A 19,978-nucleotide genomic window follows, 5' to 3' on the forward strand; every position below is an offset into this window, starting at 1 on the left:
AAGCATTTGCTGCCAAGCCCCCAGACTTGAGTTTAATCGCCAGGAACCATGTAGTGGAAGGAGAGAACTGATTCTCTGAAGTTGTTCCGTGACCTCCTGACACACATTCTGCCATATGCACACATGCACAAAGTATATAAAAATTGAATTGACAATAACAACAGAAATAACAAGGGAAGTTATGACTAAAACTTGACTTAGTGAAGACTAAGAAGTTTGCTCAATTTAGCCACTCCACAGAATATTCATATTTAAAACCTCATATTTAACACAATAGACACAGTATTTGCTAACAAAAAGTAATTTCAAAATAGGAAAAAAAATTTTTAAAGCATCAAATGAGAAGACCTGTCATGTCAAAAGCCAGTTAGCATAAGCATCATAACCTGCAGTGCCCAGCAGTGTGCTGGTCACCATACATGTGACACCCGAGTATAAGCCTCAGCACACTGTCCCTAGCTGACAGACAGAAGTAGAGAACAGCCCTTGCTCAAGATGACCACTGATAGAAGCGGTTGCATCTAGGCCTATTCTGCTCAAGGCCAGTGTTCTTACTGCTATGCTATTAAAGCTTCTCTCTTGTTCCAAACTTCTTAAAAACAAAAGAGCAGAACCCCTGGTCATTTGTAAGCTCTGAAGGTTGAGTGGTGTCTCCAGCCCCTAAGGATAACTTTTGATTTCACTGATTTTTTTTCTACTGCAATTACAGACTCTACTTCATGGATTTCAGATGCTTTGCTTTTCTTTTCTTTCTTAGTTTACCTGCTCTCATTCAGTTTCAATGTTTTTCAGCCTTTGTGCCAGAGTATGCAGGCAGGTGTGAATGACGTGTGTTCATAGGGTCACATGTGTGGAGGTCAGAAGACAATCTTGGATGTTGTCCTTGCCTTGTTTGAGACAAGACTCTTGTTCATCCTGCATGCACCAGGCATTATATACAATTGGTTGGTGCTTGTGTGTGTACAGGTAGAAGTCAGAGGCTGTCTTGTGGGCATCAGTTCACATCAGACCTGAAAGCCAGCTCCCTCATCTACTGAGACATCTCACCAGCTCTCTTCTAGATACTTTAAAGTCTAATCAGGTGTGTCCAACCGTCAGGCTCTGAGCCATGTGCAGCCAGGGACAGCTACAAACGCAGCACAACATGAGATCGTAAACTTATTAAGACATGAGATTTTTTTTTCTCTTTGCAGTTTCTTTCTTTGTAAGTCAGTTGCACAGTTCTCAAGTGAGGCTTCTGGAGATGACACAGTGTCACAATGTCAGAAGGCTAGAGTCTGTGATTAGACATATCAGTGTTCACATGTGTCATGTCCTCCTGATTAATTAATTCTCCTATCATTAGGAAATTACCTTCTTTATCTCTGCTAATATTCTTTGTTCTGACATTAATCAATGTGACTCCTACTTCCTTCCTCATGACTAGTTAAAGTGTAATGTGCCTCCCCACCCCCCGTTTCAGGCCCTTTTAACCTACTTGAGTCTTTATAGCTTACAAATGTGAGGGAGACAGGGTCTCACTACATAACGTGTGGACCCTGAACACATGATCCTCCTGCTTAACCCTCTAGCCTGATTACAGACCTTTTCTTGTGTCCCTTTTCTATGCAATCTGACCATCTCTATGTTGATCTCACTGACAATTCGCACCATTATGTTTTTGTCTACCATCTTGCTATGGCTTGCTAACTGTCTCATGTTGTCTTCCCCATTTCCTGTATTCTCTTTGATTCATCAAGCACTTATCATTCCACTTTATTACTTACCTACAATTATTATTCATTTGGCAGGGGTTACAGTATGTAACTCAATATGCTGATCTACCGTTAAATGACATCATACTACTTCACATACAAAATCACAGTGCTGGACTTGTGTTTGTCCCCTGCAGACGTCATGCCATAGTTGGTAATCGTTTTAGTTCTCTGTGGTAAGGACACCACATCACAGTGTTGTCATGCTTGTCTAGACAACCATTACCTCCTCAGGAGACTTACTTAAGAAGCCAAGTCTTGCATGTTCTCATGTCTTCACATCAGGCTTTCTCCTCTCCTTTGTGCTGACTCAAACTCCATCCCACCATTTTCTGTCTGCTAGGTAATGCTCTCTAATGGAAGCTGTGGTCTTAGGTAATAAACCTCTTATCATTTCTGTGTCTAAGGGCATCTTCACTTTACCCTCTGTGGCGGTTTCAATGAGAATAACCTCCATAGGCACCTGCATTTGAATATCTACTCCCTAGTCCAGAGAAAGACTAGGAGGTGTAGCCTCCTTGGACAAGGTGTGCCCCTGAGGTTTAAAAGCCCATGCTAGGCCCAGTCTCACTATCTGCCTGAGGCTGTATATCAGGATATAAAGCTCTTGGCTACTTTCCCAGAACCTGTCTGCTTGTGTACCACCATAATGATAATGAACTAACTGTGAAACTGGAAGCAAACCCCCAATTAAATATATCCTTTTATAAGGGTTGCCTTGGTCATGGTATCTCTTCACAGCAACAGAACAATGACTAAGAAAGACACCCTTATTTTTGAAACATACTTTTTCTGGGAGTATGTTTCTAGAATGACAGCTTTTTGAGTACTTTCAACACTTAATGGTGTTGCTGAACATGCTCTAACTTGCATTTTTTCCCAACAAGAAATCTATTGTTATCTTTGTCATCTTAGTTTTGTTCCTTTGTATATAATGTTTTTATCCATGATTGACTTTACTATTGCTTTTATATAACCTATGACATCTCAGAGGGGCAGTGAATTGGTTCAAAGTGCCTTGTGTGCTAAGACCCACGAATCTTCTAGCCTATAAAGCATGATGGTATTTGTACACAGGCACCTACAGCCTCCTGAACATTTAACTGTCTCTAAGTGGTTTACAGTGCCTCATCCAATGTAACTGCTGTGGAAATGGTTGTTATGCTTTGTTTAGGAAACAGTGATATGGAGAAAGCTCTGGACACGTTAAGCACGGATACGAAGCCTACAGGTATGAAAGGCCATTCAGGTTGTGTGTTATATACATCAAGTAAAATTTCTTTTTTTTTTTAAATTTTTTGTGCTATATCATTTTATTTCAAGTAAAATTTCTATTTCTTGAAGTCAGTTCTTATTTCTGTGTCTCTATTCAGCTTTTTAAACATACAAACCTCCAGTTCTGGCAACAGTTTTAATATGTTCTAACAACTTCGTTAGTGCTGGGTCCACCCTGAAGGTGTTCTTGTCCTCATAGTGTGATGCTTCTCATCTACAGCACAGTGGCTGCTTCCAGTCTGTCAGTTTTGCCTTGCTGTGTGTTTGACATGTCTGTACCCAAATACATTATCAAGTTTTTGGTAAACATAGTCCATTTCTTGGGATACTGGTTGACCTTCAACTCTTCCTTTCATGATTTTCAGGGCAGGGTCAGAGCAGCATTCAATCTGGGGCCAATAAATTATGAAGGCAAAACTTGCCTGAGCCTCTCTTCTCAGTGTCCCACTGTGATGGTTTGCATATGCTTGGCCCAGGGAGTGGCACTATTAGAAGGTGTGGCCTTGTTGGAGGAAGTGTGTCACTCTGGGGATGGGTTTGGAGACACTCCTCCTAGCTGCCTGAGGATGCTTAGTCTGTTCCTGACTTCCTTTGGATGAAGATGTAGAACTCTCAGCTCCTCCTGCACCATGCCTGCCTGGATGCTGCTGTGCTCTTGTCTTGATGATAATGGACTGAACCTCTGAACCTGTGAGCCAGCCCCAATTAAATGTTGTCCTTATAAGACTTGCCTTGGTCATGGTGTCTGTTCACAGCAATAAAACCCTAACTAAGACACCCGCACATTCTGAGGTTCTGGTGCAGCTCACAGCCTGCTCCCTCAGATCCTGCTGGATGAGTAGCTTCTCCACACAGGTCAGGAATTCTGCCAAACCTCTTTCTCTGCAGCTCTTTCCACACAGGGCCACTACTGAGGACTTAGCTGTTGGTCTCTGTGGACGCTCAGTTCTGTCTTCTCAATGCCTCTGTTCTAGCCTCCTCCCCCAGCACCACAGCCTGGAACCTTCTCAAGCTAAGCCACTCATAAGCTTCACCTCTTTTATTTTCCATCTTGTCCTTTGTGGTCAGGTGTCCAGTGTTCTGAAGCTGCTATTATTTCATGTGGATTTAGGACTTATCTCAACAGGAGAATAAAGCCAGTCTCAGTTACTCTATCTGGCCTGGAAGTAGAAGTCAGATCCTGTTGTTTATCCCCACAGTGATCTCAACTTCTCCTGGAGAAGGCTACCTGACTGTTCTTTTTTTTTTTTTTTTCTAAGCTCATATGATGGGAAAACTGAGACTGGTGACTGGCCTGACAATGCAAAGCCTGACAACCCAAGCTCGAGTCCTGGGATCCAGGTAAAGGGGAAAGGGGGAACTGACTTTGTCCCCTGACCTCCACATGCACACTGTGTGTGCACCAGCCACCACTCCCATTAGCTAACTAAACTATTTACACCAGCAAGAGAATCTGGAATTCATCTTGGTTTGTATTGCCAGGCAGGAGGCAGAGGCAGGCAGATTCTCCCTGGGTTCCAGGCCAGCCCGGTCCTCCACAGTAAGTTATAGGTCAGCCAAGACCACATAGTAAGACCTTGTCTCAAAAACATAGAGAATTTGTGAGTTACATTGGAACAGAAGGTCTTCACAGGATGATTCTTTTGAAGATTAGCTATTTCCTCCAGAGACTGGGGAGATGGCTCAGTCATAAAGAGTGCTTGCAGCTCTTGCAAAGGACCTGAATATGGTTTCCAGCTCTCATACTGAGTGGTTCCCAGCTGCCTCTAACCCCAGATCCAGGAGAGCTCTGTCTTCCCTTGGCACTGGCACTCATGTATACACATACACACACAGATACACACATAAATGAGCATTAAGCAACACTCTCATCCTGGTACCTGCACATCCTGGATGCTAAGCTCAAGCATGTGACTGGATGCCAGCTGGGTGTAATGGATGTTGATTCCTGTCAGGCTTGCAAAGACCAGTTCTTCTGGGACTTTGTTAATTAAAGAGACACCAATTCCACCTTCTAACCGCACAAGCACCTGAAAGGAAATCAAAGTTCTGTCAATTGTTTATAAGAGAGCTCAGAGAAACCAGAGGAGTAAGAAGATACGAATGGCTTTCGATCTCTCTTCTATTTTATACCTCTCAAGGGTATAAAACCACTGCAGAGTTTTGACCGTCTCCTTTCTGGCTCAGATGTCCTTATCTCCCTGGAAGCCAAGCCTTCCACTCCAAATGAACTCCTCAATCAGGTCACAATGCCATTGGGGTGTGAGGACACTCTACCCAGCACACACAGATGCTGCATGGTACAGGACAGTGACTGTTCTAGAGCCTCTTCCCTTGTTTAGCAGGTTATTCTGTGCATTTCTACAGCATCTGACATGGCTCCACATAGGCATTTGATTAAAGAATGTACATCAAGCATGCTCCCTCATGTCATCCCAGGCTCCCTCATGTCATGTCATCTCATCTCATCTCATGTCATCTCATCTCATGTCATCTCATGTCATCTCATCTCATGTCACCTCATCTCATCTCATGTCATCTCATGTCATGTCATCTCATCTCATGTCATCTCATCTCATGTCATCTCATGCCATCTCATCTCATCTCATGTCATCTCATGTCATGTCATCTCATCTCATGTCATCTCATGTCATCTCATGTCATCTCATCTCATGTCATCTCATCTCATGTCATCTCATCTCATCTCATGTCATCTCATCTCATGTCATCTCATGTCATCTCATCTCATCTCATGTCATCTCATCTCATGTCATCTCATCTCATGTCATCTCATCTCATCTCATGTCATCTCATCTCATGTCATCTCATCTCATCTCATGTCATCTCATCTCATCTCATGTCATCTCATCTCATCTCATGTCATGTCATCTCATCTCAGGCTCCACCTCGAGCTGCCATTCTCTTCCCAAAGCCCAAAGACAAAGGAAGGATTTGAGTCAGATGGAGGAAAAAGACGTCATATTTTCTTATCCTCTAAATACTATTAAAATTTGGATCATTCAGCTTCCTTTTTGTCATCTAGAGGGACAGCTGTTACTCTGTGACTCCATCTAAGCTGCAGACATTGCTCGCATGACATAAACACATGAGTGCTAACAGTAAACACAACGAAAGCACCCCACAGTCAAGAGTTCACACAATCACCAAGCAAACTATCAACCAACTGCTGACCAAGAAAGTTAACCTGCAGGTGACTCTAATCTCACACGCACTGTGGTACCACAATCACACACATACACATATGTATAAATGAACTGGCAAGCTTACTTCCAGCTCCTGATGTGTGTCTGGATTCCTCAGTTTCTGCAGCTCCTGCTCTGTAACGGGAAGTTCCTCTACTTCATATGATGAGCGCTCACTTTTCTGCTGGCAGAAGTCTGTTATCTGAAATCAAAGCAGAACAAAATGAGGGCTCACACTTCCACACTAACTACTGGTCAAGAATCACTACATGTGCCCTGGAAAACCACAGAAGCTAATGGCCTCCAAGTCTGCTAGAGCAAGATCTGGGCAATAATGAAGCAGGTGCAATTCTGAGTCTAGATAGCACTCTCTCTATCCAGCTAAACACCTTGGGTGCCTCATAGAGTGTGGATAGGCTCAAAGAACAACAACAGGTCTCACAGATCAAGGACAGGTCTCAGAGAGCAAGAACAGGCCTTACAGAGCAAGGTTAGGTCTCACAGAGCACCGGTAGGCTCATAGAAAAAAGACAGGCTTCACAGAGCACAGGCAGACGTCTGCAGAGTTGTATTACAGAATGATTATGGTGTGGGGCATAATACCAGAATACTCACACAGTACTCTACTGTCTTATTTCCCTTAGCTCTCTATTACTCTATGACTGATGACTGCATTTCCAACACACATCTTACCTTGAGCTTCAGACCAGAAGTCACAATGGCTTTTGGATATCATCACAGAGAACCATGTTATCTTAGCCTACCTAGCAAGTGTCAACCTAATTTCTATATCCCTTAAATATGCTCTTCATGTTGTTTAGTGATGTGGACCTTTATGCCCCTTGCTGCCTAGAACAGATTCCGAGAGGCCACTTTGCCTCAGGCCCCATCCCACACTCAGTCAGCTTCCTTTGGATTAGCTTCTCTCCCCCACACTCGGCACTTTGCTCTAAGCCACCATTTCTGATCATCATATGCCAGAGCCTGTTGGGCTTTCTCTGCCTCCAATCTTTTTAACACTTTAGCCAGTGAGTTATCTCAGATCAAGCCTTATCACAACAACCACCCCCCAACTCCTGCCTGCCTTGGACAAAACATTCTACCGTTAGTTTGAATCTCAGTTCCCAATCCTGTCTCTACCCTTATTTCTTACCATATGCCAATACCTGTCTCTTCACTACTCACCTTACCAGGTAACTATAAAACTGAGATATTTAGTGTTGACTGTCAACTTGACTATAAATTTTGGAATTAACAAAAACACATGCAGCTGAGCATACTTGAGGTTTTCTTAATCAACAATTTGAGATGCAAAGACTGGGCCATGTCTGGTTGCAGTCTACGTAAAAGAACAGGGGTTTTACTTTTTACCTGCCTGTTGTCTCTCCTGCTGCTGAAGCATTCATTTACTGGTATTAGAATCTACTTCATAATTCCAATTTATACTGAAGGCCACCTGAAGCATCTAGGCTTGTGGCTTAACAACTCCAGACTCTTTGCCCTTTGGGCAGGACAGCCATTCATGGACTTAGCTGGACCATAGCCTATAAGCCACTCCAATAAATCTGCTTTTAATATCCATAAATACATTCATTTTAGAAGTTTTGCTCCTCTAGAGAACCCTAATACAATAACTTCCTATGTTGATCTCTCAGCAGCTGTCTATGCCTCTAAGGTAAACTATGAAGATGGAATTCAGACTGTCACATGCTTAGTAAATGAAATGCTGCCTGCTTCTAAGAGCTGCTGAGAAAATCACCTCTGTGTGAACATGCCCCTCTGCCTTGCCTTATCAGGTCCGCTCTTTCTATTAACTTACTGCTCGTGTATCATGTCTTGTAGGCACTCCCCCAGCCTCAAAGCTCAGGCCCTTCACTCGCCTCACTCGTGACACACCATTGTACTCTGGGTAGAAAAGCTACTTTCATGAGTAGTCATGCAGCAATTGTTTTGAAAATGAGTATAATAGTTAACTGCACAGAGAATACTAGTATGTATCTTTCTTAATAATTTTATTGGATGTTCTCTGTATTTACATTTCAAATGTTATTCCCTTTTCCCCCTCCTCTCTCATTCCCTTACCCCTCCCATTGCCTCCATGAAGGTACTCCCATTCCCAACCTCCCTGTCCTACCTCAACATTCCCCTACACTGGGAAAACAAGCCTTCACTGGACCAAAGGCCTCTCCTCCCATTGATGCCAGACAATGCCATCCTCTGCTGCATATGCACCTGGAGCCATGGGTCTCTCCATGTGTGCTCATTGGTCAGTGTTTTAGTCCCTGGGAGCTCTGGAGTTGGGGGGGGGGGGATGTTAGTTGATATTGTTGTTCTTCCCATGGGGTTCAGCTCCTTCAGTCCTTTCTCTAGCTCCTCCATTGGGGTCCCCATGCTCAGTCCAATGGTTAGCTGCAAGCATCCTCTTCTCTATCAGTATGAGGAGGCATCCATATCAGTTTCCTGCCAGTAAGCACTTCTTGGCATCAACAATAGTGACTGGGTTTGGTGTGTGCATATGGGATGGATCCCCAGGTGAGGCAGTCTCTGGATGATCTTCTCTTCAGTCCCAGCTCTGCTCTTTGTCCCTGTATTTCCTCCCATGAGTAATTTGTTCTCCCTTCTAAGAAGGACTGAAGCCTCCAAATTTTGGTCTTCCTTCTTTTTGAGCTTCATAAGGTCTGTGAATTGTTTCTTGGATATTCTGAGCTTTTGGGGGCTAGTATCTGCTTATGAGTGAGCATAACATATGTGTTCTTTTGTGATTGGGTTACCTCACAAAATTTTGTGGTTCCATCCATTTGCCTAAGAAGTTCATGAAGTCATTGTTTTTACTCCATTGTGTAAATGTGCCTATTTTTCTGTATCCATTCCTTTGTTGAAGGACATCTGGGTTCTTTCCAGCTTCTGGCTATTATAAATAAGGCTGCTATGAACATGATGGAGCATGTGTCTTTGTTATATGTTGGAGCATCTTTTGGGTATATGCTCAGGAGTGGTATAGCTGGGTCCTCAGGTAGTACTATGTCCAATTTTCTGAGTAAACTCCAGACTGATTTCCAGAGTGGTTGTACCAGCTTGCAAACACACCAACAATGGAGGAGTGTTCCTCTTTCTCCACATGCATTTTTCTTATCTTTTAAAATTCTTTTATGTTGGAGATAAAGGTCTTCTCACGTAACCAGGCTGGCCTTTAACTTGAATGAGTGATCCTTGTGCCTCAGCCTCTTGAATGTGGAGTATGAACAACCGTCTCCATGCCTGGCTAAGTCCTAAGCATTTTTAGACTTAGCTTAACTTTATATTTACACTCACTTCCGCTCTAGCTCCCACACAGCTTTGTAATGAAGAACAATGAGGACAGAACAGCCCACACCCAACATGTGAACACACTAAAATAAACAGCTGACCATGAGGGTGGGAAGAAAAGGACATGGGCTGTGTGGGTCCTTCTAATGCTTACCTGGAGTGCTCTTGTTGGTCCATCTGGGATGACTCTTATGGACAACATTCCAGAACCAGGTCTCATTTTTTGGTTAGCAAACTGTTGTTCTGGTGGAACTGGCCCCAACAGCTCTACAGATGAATCAGGACCAAGAACAACTTCAGCTCCATCAAACAATCCAGAAAGCCCTCCTTTGGCCTAAAAGATGTCAAAATAAAAATGTACAAGCAAAGCACAGACTTGGACAATTCAAAATACTGCCGAGGTAACAAATGAACTGAAATTCTCCTTTGAGGAGTCTTAAAAATTAAAAACAGTAGGACTGTATATAAGGGCAAGGTTAAGTTTACTGCATTAACACGGAAAGTTACATGCACACACAATAAGAGGTAACCACAAAGACAGTGAGTGGCTTGGTTTTATTCCACCTTATAGTAAGCCTCAACTACTATAAATTCATAAAGTCGCCAAAGCCAGTTTTGTTTGAGTACTATCATTGAGGTTTGCCTACAAACCTTAAATATTATAAAACTGATCATGTATCACTCAACGTTCTAATTAAAAAGCCAGTTCTAAAGCAAAAACTTCCCCTATGCTGAACGCAAAACAACCAAATAGTTCAAGTCAATGCTGCTTTTCAACTGTAATACTGACTGAAACATAATTTGGTAAGCTTTTGGAAAAGAGTCATAGTCCTGCTATGTTCCTCAGACCTTGCTCTCTTGCCTGGGCAACCTCACTGTCACCATGCCTACCCATCTTTGTTCATTTTAAATACTGAGACATACAGGGCAGGTTTCAATACAGTGGAAGCCTTTCATAAAGGTAAGTTCAGAAAGTACATAATAATTTAGAAAAAACAGGCCAGAAAGTGTTTGCAACTCTTCTATTGCTGTACTCAGCACAGGAATGAAACAGACTCAGTTCCCTAACTAAAACACATTCACAGCAAAGAAATGGTGGGCAGGTTCAGGAAACAACAAACACTGAAAGGGGATTTGGGTGGGAGGAAAATGCTCCACAAAAATTGGAATTACATGGGTTTAAAAAAAAAAAAAAAACAACTAGAAGTAAAGTCAGGGTCAGACCCGGAACCCACCAATTAAAACAAACCTTCTTTTGCCTCTAGAAGTCTGAATTGTGTTGCTAATTGAAAATCCCAAATCCATTCCAGATGTGAGCTTCACATAAGTAAGCAGCTGGCCTTTGATGAGAAATGCTCAGGGCCACAGAGGTAAAGAAAATAAATCTCACCAAACAGAAGAGGCTTCTTATGGCTATACCCAGAACCATGTAAGAGGACAGCCTGAGCCCACCGAGGGGAACCTGCTGCTGGACTGTGTGCTCTGTGAGTCCCACGAAGGGCAGGCCTGCACACTCAGTCTGTGCTGCTCAACTCACAGGCAGGGACACATCTCGCCCAAAGAAAGAAAAGGCAGAAATAGAAATGCCTGACAATTAACTTCCCAACTATGTATTTGCTTATAAAGTACATGGAAATTTATTCTGTCACAGACTGGCTGAGTTCAGGACAAAGAAAACTGTCTAGCAGTCTTACCTGTCACATTTGCTACAACATGCTAATTTTGATACCACTAAGAATGCAGAAATAGAAAAATCAAAAGCATGTATATACACAATTTGGTTATATAATACCAAATAGTCAGTCTTAAAAACATATACATAAAAGTAACACACACACACACACACACACACACACACACACACACACATAGACACAGATACACACCAGTTAGAAACAAAAAGTCATGAATTTAAAAGAAACCAAAGGGAGAGAATTGGAAGGTTTGAAGGGATGAAAGAAGAAAGTGATATAAATCTCAATTAAATTAAAAAGAAATGAAAGAATACGGGAAGAGTGATTGTTGAAGGAGGAGGAGGAAGAGGAAGAAGATAAGGATGACCAGCTCCTCCACTTTACAGGAGACTACTGTAGCCTCCAGGTTCTAAATCTAGCCTACCTACCTCAGTGTTGGACTTTAGGTAGATACTTTCCCCCTTTTTTAAAAAAGTGGGTAATTTATGTCATCAGGGAAATTTTTTTTTCAGAGAAACCAAGAATAAAAGTAGCAAAAGCCATCACCCAGGACAGCTACTTCTAATAGTGTTGATCTGTGTCCTTTAAGACCTCCTGTGGAGCTGAGAGATGACTCAGTGATTAAAGAACTTGCTGCTCTTGCAGGGGAACTAAGTTCCATTCCCAGCACCCACAACAAGTAGCATACAACCACTTACTACTCCAGCTCCAGGGACTCTGGTGCCCTTTTCTGGACTCTGCAGGCACCTGTACTCCTATGTACACATACACACATACATGCACACACATACACATAATTAAAATAAGTCTTGAGCCATATGTGTAAGAGCAGTGGGATTAGAAAGATTCTAAGAGCCAGAATATGTCAAACTCTGCTGAGGAACACTTTCTCCTACAAATGGCTGTATAGAGGAGAGGAACAGTGGCAATATTAATGAACATGCCAACATGGAAGGGGGAGTTTTATAGGTTCCACCCCCAGAGGAAGAACTGTAGGCAACTAATGACTGCAGGGATAAAAAGAATTTGTCTCTGCCAGTGATGAGTCACCTGTATCATTTATTCAGTGAACAGTGGTCAGCCCTAAAAACAGAAACACACAAATCCAAAACTGGACTCAGCAGGATGCATTTATACATACATGTGCATACATGCGTATGTATGCATGCATCCAACAATAGTAATAAAGAGAAAGAAGCTATCGACTTGAAAGCTGTGGGAGCATGGGAGGGAGTGGAGAAAGGGTAGTGGGAGGGGCTGGAAGGGGAAAGGGAAGACAGAAGTGATGTGATTCTATTTCAATCACATATTTTAAAATAAAATTAGTCTTCAAAAAGAAAAAATAACATTTCCCATGTAGGAACATACAGATGCACGGCAAAAATTTCTTAACTGCCTTTAACAAAAATGAAGTAACTACAGAGTCCTGCTTTCTGATTAGTTTTTCCCATTGTATAGTTCATCATGTATAATATAGGTAAGACTTTGTTTTGACCCTGAAAGTTGCAACTGAGAGTGTCAAAAGCAACTGACCTGAACAACCAGCCCGTGCAAGCCACAGGTCAACTTTCCTTCATGGAAGCTCCAGGTCTGTGTTGTGCTGCGCCTACGATCTGGCTTTCTCAGCATCAGTGGTTCATATCTGGACAGAGACATACGGAGAGTCTGAGGCTCTGCCCCTCTGTTTACCAGCACCTTCGATCTAAAGGGCATCCTAGCTGAGCCTTGACACAAGGAAAGTCAAAAGAGCAGAGTGGAGACCCAAAGCACAGGTGCCCCCGTCTCACCGAGCTTGCTGGGAAAGGTTATCTACTGAACAGTCAGAATCTTCAACTGTCTTTACTGTTCCATTTCTAAACACTGTACTCTGTGACTTAAAGCACACATCTTTGGAAACAACAATTAAAAACACTGATCTTACGGAGAAACTAATACATGAGTGAATAAAGTAACTAACTTACTTAAGCTAAAGTAATTCAAGTAAACTGACCACAGAGTTACTCAAAAGCAGGTTTGCATAGTGCTACTAATTAGTTCTTCTTGAAAGGCTTAATACATTATTAGAAAAACTTAAGAATAGAAACTATTCAATTTTAGAGAACAAGAGTAGAATGAAACTTTCAGTAAAATAGATGTTTATTTTCTCTAAGATATCTTACTATTTGATCTTTCCTAACACTTGTATGTGTGCTGTCACAACTTTAAAATTAAACGATACCTGAAAAGTTGATAGGCATCAGGTACTAAGGAAAAAAAATCAAAGTAATATACAAATTCTCATGACAGTTTACAGAATTTATTTTGAGGGGCAAATTTCATAACTGTGAATTTGAAGGCAATGAACTTGACTCAAAAATTACCCAGCAGATTACCTGTTGTCTGTCACAGCAGCCAGGCCAGCAATATCCAGGATGGCAGACCCCTCAATGGAGCGTGTGGCTGAGGGCTTGTTGGGGTTGTGAGGCACTGCAGAGCCTTCATGGGCCAGCATTCCCGTCCCTGTCATCCTCCAGAGCTGAGAGCGCTTTCCTGGTTCCTGATGGACAGATACAAAAAGATGTAGCCACAGCTAGCCCTGGCCCTCACAATGGGCCAAGGAGGTTCTCTAGTTACCACTGGATTTACATGTTTCCCATGCCACAAAAATACCTAACTAAAGATTTCATTATTGTGAATTTCTAGTTAGATCAAGTATGCCAAACTCTTTAATTTTGTAATTTTATTTTGCTATTGGTATATGCATGTGTGCATAATGTATGTTGAGTGCCACCAAGTGTGCCTAATAGTGCACATGTGTGGAAGTCTAAGGACAATTCTCAAGAGTTGATTTCCTCTTTCTGCCATTAGATCTGGGGCTCAAACTCGTGTCATCAGGATTCGGGATTATGTGGTTAACCCTAGCCAGCTCACCAGGCCATGCTAAACCCCTAAACCAAGCAACCAAAATTTGAAAGTGGTACAAATTTTTTAAGAAGTACTCTTTGAGACTGGAGAAATGGCTTCACGGTTAAGAGCATGTGTGCTCTTGCAGAGGGCCCTAGAAGTTTACTTCCCAGCACCCACGTCAGGCACCAAATCACAACAGCTTGTAACTCCTGCTTTCAGGTCTCGAGCTGAAGACCTTACCTGGATTCTAAGGTAAGGAGCACTGGTAAATACACAAACCCCACAAAGACATACACATGCATAACTAAAATAAACTTTAAAGAAAATGTTATAACCTATACACTTAGTATTTTTCCTTAAAAAAAAATCAGAAGCCAATGACAGGCCAATCTGCTCCCTAGCTATAGTGCCATGATTACTACTATTCCGTGTCATGATGACTTCAGGTGTCCTCACTCCAGAAGATAGTATAATTATCTCAAGAACAGACACAACTCAGCATCTACATCTGGCATTCCTGCAACTTGCAGGGACATCAGCAGCCCTCACTTCTTCCAATGCTTATGGTCTCAACAGTTACCAATTAATTGCAACCAAGTATTAGCTTGGTTGAATTTCAAGTTTATTTCCTGTTGACTGCTTCTAATTTTCAAAGTACTTTATTTACTAAAATACTTAAATACTGCAATTATGCTTTGAGGTCTGTCAAAGGAGTTTATTTAATTCATTATATACTATAGGTATACTTATTGACAATGTGATGCAGGTCAAGCCTTGGTCTTGAGAATTTAGATACAATAACTCACTTAACCCTGGAAATAATCCAACGAGGCACATGTTGTCACTGTCCTAACAGAAGAGGAAGTTATGGCTTGGGGAAAAGTAACTTCCCCATGCTGCCAGAACCAGTAAATAATGGGACAAATTTGACCCATCCAATTCCAAAGCGTACTTAACTGTTCTTTCATGTTGCCTCCCTAGCACAGCCCACATAACCCCATTTCAGGGACATCTCTATCCAAGATGCAACTCTCAGGGTCACATACTCCTAGCATGTAGGAGCTGCACCACAGCAGTGAACACCTCTGGCACCCACTAATTAATTCACATGATACACATGTGCCAGAAAGATAGTTTTTTTTTTCATTCTACATTTTTCTTATCAAGTACTAAAACTTGAATCTAGGGTTGGGCAGGAAGCTACTGAGCTACATCCTACACAGTAGAAACCAAAGGGACAATGTAAACATCAGAGTAAAAACGCCCAGATCTAAGACCCAACTGCACAGTCATAGTGAGCTAGTTTCAGCCTGCGTAACGCAAATAAGGCACCTAAGTTCTGCGTCCTGACCTCTCAAATGGGCAAACTATGCCACCTCTTCAGTTCTTGTGTGAAGTGAAATAAACACAAAGTGCTCAGTGTGAGCCTGGCATGGCTGTGTACTCAGAACTGTGAGCTATGCTATTACCCCCGTATGTCTGACATAGCATTTCATGTATTTAATCTTAGATGGTTCCTTTAAAACTCCTAGAAACTTGGTAAGAAGGGCAGCTCAGGAGGAGTGAGATAACCAGCGTCAAACTGAGACCAGCACTCGTTCTGCTGCTGGAACTGCTGCCCATGCCGATGACATCAAACTCAGCGTTGAGCTCCCCGGGCAGCTCCACAGCCTTGCCTGTGTTCACATCTGTCCAGAGTCCCAGCCAACACAGGAAGCAGCTCAGATGTTGCAGGCTGAGGTGGGATCCAGTTGCCCAGCGAGGACAGCTGGCCTTCAGGGATTTACCTATCCTAAGCTGGAACCAACCAGAACTCTCTTTAAAAATGGAGACGCATCATCTTTCTGGGGTGCCCTTTTCCTCTTTGCTAAAACTTAGTTTCCAAACCTGACATGACTGAGGAAGGAAGGAAGAAGTCCATCAGGCACAGTGGCTTTAGAGCGTCCCAGGACTGTTAGAAATCTATCCAAATTTACATAACCTCAAAGTGCAACTGATTTTGAATAAGTTACCTCATGCCACATGTGGGGACACATTAGTGTAAGCACAGCCCTCTATCAGGGCTCTTGAAATAGTAGAACTTAAACTATGCAGACTCTTCGGGTTTGTGTGTTTCAAATGACAACTCGGTGATCTTCCTCCCAAGAGTGGTTGCTGCACCTCAGCCGGCCCTAACATGTCATCTTTCGGTTTCAACTACTCATTACCACTCTTCCTGTTATTTATAAGATCTCTGACCAGAATTTACTGCCCTTCTCTCCAAATGTAGGCTGGCTAATAGATATATTTTCCTACACTCACAGGTGCACCTTACTCTTCTCATGCTAATCCAAAGGCCATGAAAAGGGGACCTGTTGTGGGGCATTTTCATTTAGTTCAATGTGAGGATCTAAAGGAAGTGATAAAAGGGAAAAACAAAACAACAAAGACCACAAGTCGAAGACTCAGGACTGTCTTCTCTTCAGAAGGTCTTGGAGTGAGAAGGCTAGTGATCCAGCAGCAAGCACAAACACAGTGAGAATGTGAACCCAGTGCCTTCAGGGTTCCTTGCCTGAAGCCCCATTCTAGCTGGCAGCCTCTGAGCTCTTACCTTCTTTTTCAGGATGACTCTCTGTGTCTTTGGGGATACATCCAAGACAAGTTCTGCACAGGTAATCGCCTTGTGGGAAGCCACAGGCCTTCCTTTTCCGTCCTGCAAACTAAGAGGAAATAAATGAGTATACACACACACACACACACACACACACACACACAATGTAAATCTCTATTAAAGAACCAAAAAGTTGGGCCCGTGTCTATAATCGCAGCACTCAGGAAACTGAAGTAGAAGAGAACTCAGGCTATATAGAAAGAATCTGTCTCAAAACAAACAAAAATCATAAAATACAGGATTGAAGACCAGACAGGACACAGGGTTAGAGCTGCCCTATCCTTGCACAATTCAAGGTTTATTTGTAAGAACACAACTCAAGCCTTTCCCCTTTGCTCCTAATTTCACTAATTAAGACATGGAACAATAAGCACAAATCCCAAGGGAGTGTTAGGATGAGACGGACACAATGGGCCAACAGACACCTCCCCCAGGTCAAGCCTGGGCTCAAAAACCCCAAGTTCTTTGAAATGTCGCAGCCTTGTTTGGCTTGGGGTATTTTTTAAATATTTTTCCTCCACCCATTCACCGTTGTATAGGTTGTTGGGGACTGCATATATATGGCTGGGTAAATTCATTGGTATGTGTACACTGTGCAGTGTGTCCAGAGGTCCACACTCAATGTCTGCCTCAATTACTCCCTATCTTCTTATTTGAGACAGGGTCTTGTTGAGCCTGGGACTGTTTCAGTTAGACTGGCTGGCCAGCAAAGCCTGGGATCTGCCCATCTCTGCCCGCCGTGTTGGTATTACAAGGACTTAGCTTTCCAACTGAGAACTGGGCTCCAAAGCCAGGAACATCCGCTATGGATAAAGGACTGTGCCCACTGAGCCATTCTTAGCCTGACCTAGAGTGTGCACAGTACTTAATTTAGATCACCTGCCTGTTTGCATCAGTCCTTATGGCAAAAAGTATTAATGGTTCAGTTAAAAATTAACCATCTGGACATCAAAAGCATAACAAAATTCAACAATTTCATTGAAACTAAAAAATTTTGTTCTTTAAGTGATACCATCAAAAAATAAAAAGACAATCCATAGCATTAGAGAACAAAACCTACGAAAAAGCTGTATAAAGTTTTGACGCCTACCAATAGATGAACACACGGGCAAGGACATAACACAGAATATTTCTCAGGCCTACACAGACTGAACACATTTCAAAAAGGCGGAGTCACAAGGCATGATGTGGCGAAACCCAAAACATTACATTCAATAAAGGTGCCAGACACAGGAAATTGTGGAGGTGACCCTGTGGGTTGCAGGGACTACCCAGCTAGCACATTCCACGGGGACAGGAAGTGATGTGCCTCAGTGGTTGCTGAGGTCTGGAAGGAGGGGAATGAGGAGTAAGTGCCAGTGGAGATTCTTTTAGGGACAACAAAAATGTTTTGGGGAAATTGGTAAAGTGATAAATGTAGTAAATGCCACAAACTGTTCAGTCTGAAATGGCTTTTTGTTATATGAATTTGACCCTCAATGAAAATAAAAATAAAACCCCTTATTTTTTCTTCTCTATTATTAATTCTTCCAAGAATGTACACCAGCATTGTCAGATAGACCCTAAAACTGGTTTCAACTCTTAGCACCCCAGTGGGGTCCAGGTTCTGCGTCACTGCGCCATGGTTTCCAAGAGTTCCTCTCCCTCCCTGTTTAGCCACAAACTCTCAGCTTGCAATCTCCATCAGGACTCTCCCTTTAAAGAGCTCAGTGGCTTTGAGAAAACAAGGAGCATGTGGGACTTACAACTAGACAGAACTGGTTTTGCAGGCACTAACCTTTAAGCAGGTCACATTGGTCAGTGCCATAGGAACAACCCGAAAACAAACATTACCAGCCCAACGTCAAGATAAACACTGCAGGAATTCAACATCCAGGAAAAGTCTTGTCAGTGTTGCTTAATGCTAGGCTCCATGCTTGGGGGATGGGGTGGGGGAGTGGAAGATGGAAAGAGGAAGGGCTGGGGGTGGAGTTGAGACACTGGGACAATCAAGCTACAAATGAGGTTGTGGACTAGTCTCTCAAGGCAGACCCTGAGCCTGAGATTTCGTAAAGAAAGGGATCAGCTGCTACTTGTCTCCTTGGAAACTGCCTAAAATTTAAAACCAGTTAGAATATTCTGCTTTGCAACAACAGTTACTATGTCCAGAATTACCCTGAGAATGTGTGGGTGGCAGCAATGTAAATGAAATTTTCATAGTACAACTGTCGGTTATTCTGGAAGTCATTCATATTGCAGTTGATCTCGGAGGAGCCTGCTCCCTTAACGGTCAGTGTGATGAAGGGTGGGAGGGTGGGCTCATCCCAGGCATAATCCAGTGACATCATGGGCTTCACTTCAGTCCGCAGCCTGGGTTCAGCTACGCCATGCTGAGTGAAGACAACAGGAACCTAGAAGGCAGAGGGCTTCATTCAGGGCAGTGTCCACTTTGGTACTCACATACCCAAACTCAGACTAAAATAAGAAAAAGAACCTGATGATTTCCACTTACCACTTAGGATTATAGAAAATCTCACTGTAACTGAGCAACAGCAGCATGCTCAGCTGTTCCTGGGCAATCTGATTCCTTCCTCTGCCTATATAGCATGTCTACAGAGAGCACTGTGTCAACCAAATTCTTTTGGAGGAAGAAAGTTTACTTCAATCTGGATAAGGCAAGTTAGCCATTAAAATAATCATCAGAAGTGGCTGAAGAAAAGGTTTAGTGGTTAACAGTATGTGTTCTTGTGGAAGACCTGGGTTAGAGTCCCAGCACTCACATGGTGACTCATAACCATCCAAAACTCTAGTTCCAGGGGATCTAATGCCCTCTTCTGATCTATGAAGGCACATTTGGTGCACACACATATACATGCAGACAAAATGCTCAGACACATAAAATAAATAAGCAAATCTAAAAATAATAACAGCAGCTGAAACTATCTCTTAAAAGTGGTAGTTTCGGGCTGGAGAGATGGCTCAGTGGTTAAGAGCACTGACTGCTCTTCCAGAAGTCCTGAGTTCAATTCCCAGCAACCACATGGTGGCTCACAACCATCTGTAATGGGATCTGATGCCTTCTTCTGGGGTGTCTGAAGACAGCAACAGTGTATTCACATACATGAAATAAATAAATCTTAAAAAAAAAAAAAGTGGTAGTTTCAGGGCCACTGAGCTTCAGTAAGTGTTGCATGTACTGTGCCAGGATCTTCCACCCTGTAGCATGTGAGC

At 42.7% G+C, this 19,978-nt stretch overlaps 1 protein-coding gene across 1 annotated transcript in view; it reads right to left on the reverse strand.

Moving 5' to 3' along the window:
* VPS13D (vacuolar protein sorting 13 homolog D) overlaps positions 1 to 19,978 on the reverse strand; it is a 217,108-nt gene that overhangs the window by 82,801 nt on the left and 114,329 nt on the right. Inside the window, exons 54-60 of the mRNA XM_080922046.1 lie at positions 18,923 to 19,158; positions 16,709 to 16,817; positions 13,605 to 13,768; positions 12,766 to 12,874; positions 9,693 to 9,872; positions 6,318 to 6,434; positions 4,910 to 5,059 (exon numbers count right to left, since the gene is read on the reverse strand). Of these exons, the coding sequence (XP_080778172.1) occupies positions 4,910 to 5,059; positions 6,318 to 6,434; positions 9,693 to 9,872; positions 12,766 to 12,874; positions 13,605 to 13,768; positions 16,709 to 16,817; positions 18,923 to 19,158 (1,065 nt within the window). The remainder of the gene's footprint in view (positions 1 to 4,909; positions 5,060 to 6,317; positions 6,435 to 9,692; positions 9,873 to 12,765; positions 12,875 to 13,604; positions 13,769 to 16,708; positions 16,818 to 18,922; positions 19,159 to 19,978) is intronic.

This window comes from Micromys minutus (genome assembly GCF_963924665.1).
Source record: "Micromys minutus genome assembly, chromosome: 9".
Classification (NCBI taxonomy): Eukaryota; Metazoa; Chordata; class Mammalia; order Rodentia; family Muridae; genus Micromys; species Micromys minutus.